At 51.8% G+C, this 11,086-nt stretch overlaps 1 protein-coding gene across 1 annotated transcript in view; it reads left to right on the forward strand.

Annotated features, from left to right (window-relative positions):
* Positions 1–11,086, forward strand: part of Iqgap3 (IQ motif containing GTPase activating protein 3) — a 41,082-nt gene that overhangs the window by 7,424 nt on the left and 22,572 nt on the right. Inside the window, exons 5-14 of the mRNA XM_021195448.2 lie at positions 1,513–1,589; positions 2,271–2,338; positions 2,427–2,540; positions 2,743–2,921; positions 3,307–3,385; positions 4,052–4,215; positions 5,442–5,529; positions 7,432–7,595; positions 9,306–9,463; positions 10,792–10,913. Of these exons, the coding sequence (XP_021051107.1) occupies positions 1,513–1,589; positions 2,271–2,338; positions 2,427–2,540; positions 2,743–2,921; positions 3,307–3,385; positions 4,052–4,215; positions 5,442–5,529; positions 7,432–7,595; positions 9,306–9,463; positions 10,792–10,913 (1,213 nt within the window). The remainder of the gene's footprint in view (positions 1–1,512; positions 1,590–2,270; positions 2,339–2,426; positions 2,541–2,742; positions 2,922–3,306; positions 3,386–4,051; positions 4,216–5,441; positions 5,530–7,431; positions 7,596–9,305; positions 9,464–10,791; positions 10,914–11,086) is intronic.

Raw genomic sequence — 11,086 nt, forward strand, 5'->3', positions numbered from 1 at the left:
GGTAGGACTTGAAAATGAAAGGGTACTGGGCGTGGTGGCGCACGCCTTTAATCCCAGCACTTGGGAGGCAGAGGCAGGAGGATTTCTGATTCTGAGGCCAGCCTGATCTACAGAGTGAATTCCAGGACAGCCAGGGCTACACAGAGAAACCCTGTTTCAAAAACAAAACAAAACAAAAAATAGTGAAAGGGCAGCTGGAGAGAGGGCTTGAAGGTTAAGTGCACTTACTGTATTTGCAGAGGATCCACTTGGTTCATAACCATCTGGAACTCCAGTTCCAGGGACCCCTATTCCCTCATCTAACCTCTCTAGGCACCAGGCAGGCATGTGCTACACATAAATACACATAAGCAAGACACTTTTACACATAAGAGAAATAATCCTCAAGTTTAAAAAAAAAAAGATTTATTTATTTTTGTGTGTTCTATCTGCATGTACACCTGCATGCCAGAAGAGGGCACCAGACTGCATTACAGATGGCTGTAAGCCACCATGTGGTTGCTGGGAATTGAACTCTGGAAGAGTGGCCAGTGTTCTTAAGAACTGAGCCACCTCTCTAGCCCCATTTTATTTTATTTTATTTTATTTTTAAGAGAAAGAAACATTTTGGTGGAAGACAGCAGCAGTGGTGGGCGTATGCTGTGTTGGTATAAGTGGGACGGCTCTCTAGCTTTGGTCCCTTGTTAAGCTGACTATAACATAGGATGTACTAAGCTTATGTTTCAGCTCTCTCTCTCTCTCTCTCTCTCTCTCTCTCTCTCTCTCTCTCTCTCTCTAAAAATAATGTTTTATGATTGATTGATTTATTTTTACTTTTATGTATATTGGTTTTCTGCCTACATATGTGTCTCTGTGAGGGTGTCAGATCCCTGGGACTGGAGTTACAGACAGTTGTGAGCTGCCACGTGGGTGCTGGGAATTGAACCTGGATCCTTTGGTTGAACTTCTTCCTTTGGAAGAATGGCAAGTGCTCTTAACCACTGAGCCATCTCTCCAGCCCTAGGGTTCATTTCTTAGAGGCTTTTACAGATCGGAGGCCCCTGGCTTGAAAACAGCGTGGCGTGCTTGGTGCCTTTGTGGGTCATAGCAATGCATGCCTTGTTCAGCCCTGCCTAAGCGCACAGCCCAGTGCATTATCTAGGTGATGAGAATCTCAGGTCAAGAACTAGACTCACTCAGGTACCTGGGACCTGATTTCCCTACAGGAGACTATAGCCGGCATCCTGTAGCTCCCGAAGTCCCATCTAGTGGTCAGCTGACCCTGAACACTCTGTGACTATGTAACTGGCTGTGTCTTGGCTTACTTAGTCTTTTTTTGACATCAGTCTGAATGGGAATGGTTATAGGAACTGACTTAGAAGCCTGGGCTGCAGGCACTCCCAGCTCTGGTTGGAGAGGGATGCATTGTTCGGCTTGATCCTCCTTCCCTAGGCCAGCTTGGAAGCCGTAGTGCACAGCCCTCCTCTGTGCTGTCCTTCCCAATGTGCAGCAACTGTCTGGTTTCTCCTCTAGATCTTCCTCCCAGAGACCACAGACATCTATGACAAAAAGAACATGCCTCGGGTGATCTACTGTATTCACGCTCTCAGGTGAGACAGCCTGACTCGTCAGCCAGGCTCCTCTACATGGATCAGCCAAGAGCGACCAATGCTGTAGAAAGGAGGAGGGAGGGCAGTAGCTGAGTGAGCAGTTTTGGGGAGGGTGAGATTTTTAGATCCGCATGCTCGTGAGCACCTGTGTGTGTGAGCCTTGCAAATGAAGGAACAGCAGGAAAAAGCTGTGACTGGGACGTGAATGAGTCAGAACCAGGGCCCATCAGGAGCATCGTGTGCAAGCCACTTAGTGCCAGCACAGGAGGCTACTTGGTTCTATTCATAGGCAGGCATTACAGTTGGCCAAATCACAGAATGGGAATGGCCAGATCCCGGGTCCGCAGTGTCACCTCTTCACGCCTTCCCTTCCCGGGGCCCTTCTTTGCCTCCATTCCTGGCCTCAGTGGCTCTGTTTGCTGTAATCTTCCTCTTGTCTCCGCTGTGACTTCTGCGGCAGTGTGCCCTCTGTGGGGCCGTTACAGCTACAGAGACTTGCATGGCATCTCCTTCCTTCTGCGGCTCTTGTCTCGGCTGGCTGCTCCCATGCACTGGAGTGCCTGGAGGGCAACTGCTAAGTGCTCTCCGCCTCTGGGTCGCCATTGTCATTTTACACACCCGTGGTCAAGGTGTGGTGGGTAGTACATCCCTGTGCGTCCTAATACCTTCTGTTCTTCCCAGTCTCTTCCTCTTCCGGCTGGGATTGGCCCCACAGATCCATGACCTGTATGGGAAAGTGAAATTCACAGGTAAGCCAGCTCCTTCCCCTGGTCCATACACTAAGCAGGGGCTTGGGGCTTCTGGGCCTAATGAAGAGCATCTCTGGTGTCATTGCAGCGGAGGAACTCACCAACATCGCCTCGGAACTGGCCAAATATGGCCTCCAGTTACCGGCCTTCAGCAAGATCGGGGGCATCCTGGCCAATGAGTTTTCAGCTGATGAGGCTGCAGGTAGGGTTGGACTCTGCCCCAGGGTAGGATGTGGGAGCATGGGGCAGCGTGGAGGGGAGGGGGTCGCCATTGTAAGCTCATAGCCCTTGGGTGGGCTCTGGCACCTCATCCATAGGCAAGGGGGTCAAGCTCCCTGGCGCTACGGCCAACTGTGCTCTGGTCTGGGTCCCTTCTGGCTTCCTGACCTTGCTACCCTTCCTAGTCCACGCAGCTATTCTGGCCATCAATGATGCCGTGGAGCGAGGGGTGGTAGAAGACACTCTGGTGGCCTTGCAGAATCCCAATGCTCTCCTGGGGAATCTTCGGGAACCTCTGGCAGCTGTCTACCAAGAGCTGCTGGCCCTAGCCAAGATGGAGAAGGCGGCCAATGCCAGGAACCACGTAAGGAGAAACCTTGGGTTGTAGGGGCCTGGAAGTTGAGAGGCCTGGGGAGTCTCAAGCGGAACTAGGACTGCGGTTTGTCCTGCCTCGGGGGACCGTCGAGAAGGAGCAGAGGAGCTGGAGGGTGATCTCTGTGAGGGAGCAGGCTGGAGGGATGAGCCTCAGGCAGCTGAAGTGAGTCTGGAAGGAAACATGAGCTCTGAGATCAGACTGCAGGGTCTACAGGCCGACTGGCTTAATCGTTGGTGTCTGGGGTAGACCCCACACCCTCCTCGGTCCTCAGCAGGCTGGTCTTGGCCTGGCTGTCGCTCTGCAGAAGTGACAAGGATAGGGAGGAAGAGATGGCGCTGTCCCCCGCCAGTCTCTCTCCATCTCGCTTTCGCAGGACGATGGTCCGGAACAGGACATCTATGAGTCCTGCCTCACCCAGGCAGAGATCCAGGGCCACATCAACCTGGCCAACGGTAAGAGATGACTGGGAGAGCCTGGGATGCTCTACTCAGCCCCGTGGCCTTATGTGAACCAGAGCCTGCCCTAGGGAAAGATCAGAGGCCAGGGACGCTGTGTCCTGCTCTCTGGCCTCGGCAGAGGTTCTTTCCAGAGAGAGCCTGTGGGGACGGAGAGCTATTAAGACAGAGGCTAATGGGCAAGGCTTTCAGCTCCCGGGGCTGGCGGGGGAGATTGGGATTCAGGGCCTTCAGGAAGGGAGTGTAGCTGTGAATAATACCTGTAATCCCAGCAGTCAGGAGGCCACGGCAGGAAGATTCAGAGTTCAAGACCTCGCAGGGCCACATTGCGGGACTTTCTCAAAAGGACAGGAAAGAGGAAGAAAGCAAAGAAGGGAGGATGAGGGTCGATGGGGTAGGGAAGGCAGTGGGCAGAGGAGCAGCCTGAAGGCTCCCACTGAGGACTCGTTTGTCTGATCGGGTCAGAGTGTTCTCGGGGTCTGGGACAGTGAGACAGGAGGACTGTGAAGAGCAAGAGGAAGATAGAGGCTGGCCCACATGGTGCTCTGTGTCAGAGGTCAAGGACAGAAGCGACTTTTAGGAGGTCCAAAGAAGGCAGATTTCCAGGAGTGGCTGGGGTTCATAGGGGTAAGCTGCCGCACGCTTGGAGATTTTCTCTTTCAGTTCAGGGGGCTCTGGAAGTTGTTGATGATGCTCTGGAGAGGCAGAACCCTGGGGCCTTGCTTGAGGCCCTTCACGACCCTGTCCTGGCCCTACGAGGGGTGAGAGGAGCCTTTGCTGACTGGTACCTGGAACAGCTGACTTCAGACAGAGAGCAGAAATCACAGGTCCGCTCTGGCCAGCACCTGTTTCCCCGTAGGGTGGGAAATGGCCTCTTACGTGCATGTCATCACTGACTCCATATCTAAATGACTGAGTCACTGCGCAAAGCCTTGTGGACCAGGCGGGCTGTCTGGGTCTGCTTAGAGTCCCTCAGAGGGAGATGGAAGGACCAGCCATTCCACTGGGTAACAATATGCTTCCCATTGCTGAACTGGGATCTTGATTTATCAATTTTAGTTTCAATGCTATGACCCCTCTCCCACATTTTTTTGTGTGTATGTGTCCATGGTGTGGGTGTATGTCTATAGTTGTGTGCACATGAGGGAGGGCAAATGTGTGAACATGTATATAGGGGGCTCCAAAGTTGGTGTCAGGAGTCATCCCCAGGCACTCCTCCGCCTTATTCACGGAGGCAGGTTCTCTTAACTGAACCCGGAGCTCACCAGTGTGCCTAGTCTCACTAGGCAGCTCAATCCGGGAGTCTTGTCTCTTGAATTTGAAGCTACGATTACAGGCAAGATTTCTTTCTTTTTTTTTTTTTTTTTAAAGATTTATTTATTTATTATATGTAAGTACACTGTAGCTGTCTTCAGACACTCCAGAAGAGGGNGTCAGATCTTGTTACGGNTGGNTGTGAGCCACCATGTGGTTGCTGGGATTTGAACTCTGGACCTTCGGAAGAGCAGTCGGGTGCTCTTACCCACTGAGCCATCTCACCAGCTCCAAGATTTCTAAGGGTTCTTGAGATTCAAACCCTAGCCCTCTTACTTCTGTGGTAAGCACTTTAGCCAGGAAGCCGACTCTCCAGCCCTTAATGCTGTGGCTTGATGTTTGGTATTACTTATGCTTACATTTTGACTGTTGTTATTTTAGATGTATGCAGGGTTAAGAACCAATTAGAGGGCTGGTGAGATGGCTCAGTGGGTAAGAGCACCCGGCTGCTCTTCCAAAGGTCCAGAGTTCAAATCCCAGCAACCACATAGTGGCTCACAACCACCCGTAACAAGATCTGACTCCCTCTTCTGGAGTGTCTGAAGACAGCTACAGTGTACTTACAAATAATAAATAAATAAATTAATTAATTTAAAAAAAAAAACAACAATTAGAGTGCTAGAGATAGGTAGGCCAGGTCCTCCTACCTGAAGGGAGAGGTGGGACTGAGGACCGGCAGGTCCTAATACTCATTCATGACCTGGGAACTCTCTCCTCCTGCACCTCTGCCCTCTTGCAGGAGCTGGGCCTGGTGAGACTTCTAGAAAAGGAGGAGATCCAGGCTGGTGTGGCTGCAGCCAATGAGAAGGGCGATGAAGAGCAAGCGAGTAAGTCATCTCCAGGTGGGGGCTGCTGGCCCCGCCCGTGTATCTTGGCCATTTCCTGGCATATGTATTGGACAATGCAAACTCCCATCCAGCTCCAAGCCCGACAAGGAACTTTACCCTTCATGCCCTCTGTCCTCTGCACACCCTGGAGGGACACATCGAAGGGAAGATCATGACATCTTGTTGCCAATCGGGACTAGGCTCCTTCTGGGGACTTGGCTTCTAATTTTGCTTATGCCTGTTTATATTTCTTTGGCTTCTAAAATGTGATTTCTCAGGTAAGGAAAGAACACGTTCCAATTCAGAGTCCTGTGAGCCCACTTCATTCCTGAGTGCCTGGGTGATCTTGGCGCAGATCTCTCAGTCATACAGCTTCGTCTCTCTGTTCTTGGTTAGGTTTTGGTTTTGGTTTTGTTTTGTTTTTTTGTTTTTTTGTTTTTTTGTTTTTTTTTTTTTTTGAGATAAGATCTTACTATGTAGCTCAAGTTGGCCTGGAGCACAAGTGACACTGTTAGCTTAGTGCTCCCATTACCCAACTGGCTCATCCACTCTTTTTTTTTTTTTTTTTTTAAAGATTTATTTGGGTGGTGGTGGTCCATGCCTTTAATCCCAGCACTTGGGAGGTAAAGGCAGGTGGCTCTCTGAGTTTAAGGATGGCCAAGGCAGCACAGAGATACCCTGTAGGCGGTGGGAGGAGGATGTATTTGCTTTTTTGTATTTATGTCTATAAGTGATTTGCTTGCATGTATGTCTGCGCACTGTATGCCTGCAGTGCCCACGGAGGCCAGAAGATGGTATCGGATCCCTGGAACTGAAGTTACAGATGGCTTTGAGCCACCATGTGGGTGCTGGGAGCTATATCCTCTCCTCTGGAAGAGCATCAAGTGCTCTGGGCTGCTGAGCTGTCTTTCCAGCCCTGGCTCCTTCACTCTTTATCCCACACTTTGGGTTTTCTTTTCTTTTTTTCTTTTCTTTTGTTTGTTTGTCATGTTTTTCTAGACAGGGTTGTTTCTCTGTGTAGCCCTGGCTGTCCTAGAACTAGGCCCGTAGACCGACCAGGCTGGCCTTGAACTCCCAGAGATCCTGTCTCCAAGTGCTGGTATGAAAAGTGTGCACCACCACTGCCTGGTCCCCCTTGTTCTTCCTTGATTCCTTCCCAGCCCCTGGCCTCTGGACCTCATTTCCCCCACACTTCACCTGTCAGGAGCTGGCGAGCCATCTCCAGCGCTGTCTCTAAGGCGTCAGTAAAGTTGTCTGCTTGCCCTCAGTCAGAATCCCTCCCCCTCAACACTGCCATAGCGCTGGGGCGGGGCTGCTTCTAGAACTAGCCACTGTGTCTTTTCATCTCCTTGTTCCTCTTCCCATGTGCGTGCTCCTCTGAGCAGTGTCCATTTCTGCTGGTATTTGACTGGCCCCAGGATGTATAAACTCTTAACCACACTGTGTGCCGTGGCTGCTCTTAGCCTCCTCCACCTGCTGTGGTGCAAATGGAGCTAAAACAGAGCTGGCTCTGTATTTCTCTCACTGTCACTAGGGTTTGGTCCCCAGAGCCCCTTGACTCACTTCATCTTAGTTCTGTGCCATTGCCACCTGTCAATCTTGTTCTCGCTGCCTTAGGAACTCGCCTCTGCTGTGACAGCCGCTTTCTGCTGCCTTCTGAGCTACGTATGCAGCTCCCGGGCCTTCCACACTGCCTTACACAGAGCTTCTCATTTAAAGTGCCCCATCCTCCTTTCCTGCAGAACATTTAGGAATGCATTTTGAATCTAGCAGAATGGCTCTCTAGACGCGCCACAAAGCCATTTCCCTCAGAGGCCCCAGCAGAGCCTAGTTGGTAAGGACAGTGGAGATAACAGGACCCCTCAGCCCGTGTGGCTTCTTGCTGTCTGTCCTCCTCTGCAGTGCTCCAGGCTGTGTGGAGGATCAACAAAGCCATCCAGAGGGGAGTGGCCGCCGACACCGTGAAGGAGCTCATGTGCCCTGAAGCCCAGTTGCCCCGAGTCTACCCCTTTGCCTCTGCTTTTTACCAGCAGGAGCTGGCGCTCCTCCAGAAGCAGCAACAGGGGGTAAGCTCTGGGCATCCCAGGCAGCTGCTGGGTAGGGATAGCTGGTCCTTGGATGGCCAGAAACCAGGATGTTAGAAATGATAGAGATCATGGCAGCCAGTGCTGCTGCACACACTGTGCCAGCAACAGCCCTACTAAGGTGAGTGCTGGTTTCCTGGTGCAGAGGTGAGAGCTGGGGGCTCAGCTGACTGGCAGGATGTGCTTTAACCACCAGGCTGCCTGCCCCACCTAACTCCTGCCCACACGGCTCTCTGATAGCGAGGCGTGAGCTCTCCTTAGGGTCATCCCTGTTGGCTGCAGGAGTTAGAGTGCACCCAGCCGGTCAGGCAGAGGCGGAGAGAAAATGATGTAGGCTGAAGATGGCTTTACAGCAAGGACCAGGAAAATAGAGCAAGCAGTGTTGGAGGAAGTCTGGGAAGGCTTCCTGGAAGAGACTGTACAGTGACTCCCTCCATAGAACATTTACTGTGGACACGACCTGCACACAGCAAGGGCATGGTGACAGCAGCCGTGTGACAGGAACGCAAGGGTTGACAGCTGAGGGCTGTGAACCTGAGAGTTTAAGTATGGCATGTGACACTGGCAGTCTGCTTACTTTCTCTACCTCATAAATGGTAGCAATCTCACGGGATTGCTCCAAGGACTTCGTGAGTTGGCGTATGTGCCTAGAGAAGCGCCTTGCCAAGTCTCAGCAGTCATTACTGTCCTTTGCAGCTCTCCTTGTTGAATGCAGGTAGAGTGCACCAGACAGAGGAGGCAGCCTAAGGGGTGATGAAGAGAAGAGGGTTGGGAAATAGAGCCAGGGCCTCATGGTGTGTAGCGTAGCATGAGATAGCCACTTGGTCTTCTCTGCCTAGGGCCTTGTGCAGTTCTGTCTCTGTCTATCTGATTCTCCCCCTTAGCCCACCTCATCCTTTTTGGCTTTTTCAGACATCATCTCACATAGCTCATGCTGGCCTTGAACTTGTTAACTTCGTTATATAGATGAGGATGGCCTTGAACTCCTGATTTTCCTGCCTCTGCCTCCTGAGTATGGGACCACAGGCACTCATCCCTACAAGTAGTTTAATGCAGTTCTTGATGGGACACGGGGACCAGAAGGCTGCTGGCAGAAGTCACATTTTGAGTGTGGGCTCTGTAGCTCCATTTAACCTAAGTTCCTAGAGATAGGCTTGGCTGGGGGAAGGGGATATTAATGGTCCCTACCTCATGTGGCTTGTTATGGAAAGTAAGATGATACTGTGTGTGATGTCTTCATGATCGTGTTCACAGTAAACATCCCCAGGTATAGAGTATAAATGTTGGTGAGTGAATGCATCCTTAGTGTTGAGCAAGAGTACTGTGGGTGGATGAATGTGGCCCAAGTATGGCCCAGGTGCAGGCCAGGTATAGCCCAGGTGTTGAACATGAGTACTGTGGGTGGATGAATGTGGCCTAAGTATGGCCCAGGTGTTGAACATAAGTACTGTGGGTGAATGAATGTGGCCCAAGTATGACCCAGGTGCAGGCCAGGTATGGCCCAGGTGTTGAACATAAGTACTGTGGGTGGATGAATGTGGTTCAGGTGCGGCCCAGGTGCAGTCTAGGTGCAGTTCAGGTGTTGAGCATGAATGGTGGTGTGGAGTGAATGGAGCCCCTGGCCCTTGGGAATGGAGCAGGAAAGGGGCAGGGTGGCTCCCACAGTCCCCACTCCCCTCACATCCTCTACAGGAGCTGGGCCAGGAGGAGCTCTTTGTGGCTGTGGAGATGCTCTCAGCCGTGGCTCTGATTAACCGCGCTCTGGAAGCTGGAGATGTCTGTGCCTTTTGGGACAATCTGGCGAACCCTGCAACTGGCCTGGCCCAGGTAGAAGAAGAAAATGCCCAACGGTGAGTGAGAAAGTTTGACCCACATGTCAGAAGTGAAGGGATAGCATGAAGATGCTGACACCGGGCAGACGGTAGACTGTCTGGTGTCCAGTCTTAGTTCCAGCCCCCCAGTTCTGCTCGAAGTTGCCCCTCCTGGGTTTCTTCCCCAGTTGGGGAGCACAAGATCATCCCCCTTCATTTCCATTTTTTTCAGAGCAAATGTTTTGAGTGCCTACACACTGCCAGGTGCCACTCTAGGTGTTGAAAACAGTGACTCAAACCAAGCATATACACACGCAGGAGTCATAATTGGATGGAACCAGCTACTGGATGGGCCAAACAAAACCGGACAGGGTGAATGTGGAACAGTTTTTTAGCCACATAATGTAGTTATAGATGGCTTTTATGTCATGTGGAGAAGGACATAAGGAGCCAGAGTTAGTCCCATGATGCTCTTCAGGACAGAACAGTGTCCTAGAAGCACTCACAGAACATCAGGAAGCAGCTCAGTGGTGGAGTGCTTGCTTCGCATGTCTGAGGCTCTGAGTTTAGCCTCCCAGCGTTGCAAAAATAAAAATAAAAACAAAGGCTACCAAGAAGCCAGAGTAGTGAGAAGCTAAACAGAGTGAGGCAGAGAAGGAGTGGGCTAGCAGGAACCAGCCTGTGTCCTCCGACAAGGAAGGAAGCTGTGGGCGGTTTGGCACGAAAGGAGCCCATCTGACCTGCTTTTCCAAGATCATCCTGGCTGCTGTGCTGAGACCCCACCACAGGGCTGGGGCCCAGGCAGAGCAGCAGGGATGCCTTTAGGCATGCTGCTAGTTCCACGGAGGAAACAGCAGGAGTGGGAAGAAGGTGGCAGCGTGTGAATGTGTTCTGAAAGCAGATCTGACAGGGCTTGGTGGCAGAGGGAACCGAGAGGGAAATGACTCAACAGATGTTCATCCAGAAGGGACAGGCTGAGGCGCAGCGGCAGACCAGGGTGATTGGGAGTTCAGATGATGCGGGCTGGGGTGTTTCAGACCTCCACTGGCATTTGGGTGCAGATCCTTGGGAGGCCCCGGGGCCTGTGAGGGATGGAAGTATGCTTTGGGGGGTTCATTAACCTAAGTCATTAGACGCCTGGAGAGTGGGTGAGATCTGAGGTAAGAACATGGATGGAAAAGGGGTCTGATGCTTGAAGGTCTCCATGTTCCACACAGGAAGGGGGCTTGGAACGGTCTGTGAAGGGAAAAGAGACCCTAGAAATTATGGCATCCCAGGGAGGAACCAACTCAGAGCTTACTCCACTTAGTGACTGTGTGCTCACCCCACTCGTGACTGCTCACATCACTTCTCTTCTTTGTTGCTAGTTACTTTGATGCCCTGGTGAAGGTTCAGCAGCTTCAAGGAACACACAGAGGCTTCCTGAGCTGGAATGACCTGCAGGCCATTGTGAGCCAGGTCAATGAGCAGGTCCAGGAAGAAACTGATCGTGAGTATCCCCTCAGACAGCCCCCTCAGATAACCCCCCTCAGGCAACCCCCCTTAGACATCTCCCCTTCAGACAGCCCCCCGAGACCTTCCCTCTCAGATACCCCCCTCAGACATCTCCCCCTCAGACAACACCCCTCAGACATCTCCCCCTCAGACAGCCCCCCTCAGATA

The sequence above is a fragment of the Mus pahari genome, chromosome 4, assembly GCF_900095145.1.
Source record: "Mus pahari chromosome 4, PAHARI_EIJ_v1.1, whole genome shotgun sequence".
NCBI lineage: Eukaryota > Metazoa > Chordata > Mammalia > Rodentia > Muridae > Mus > Mus pahari.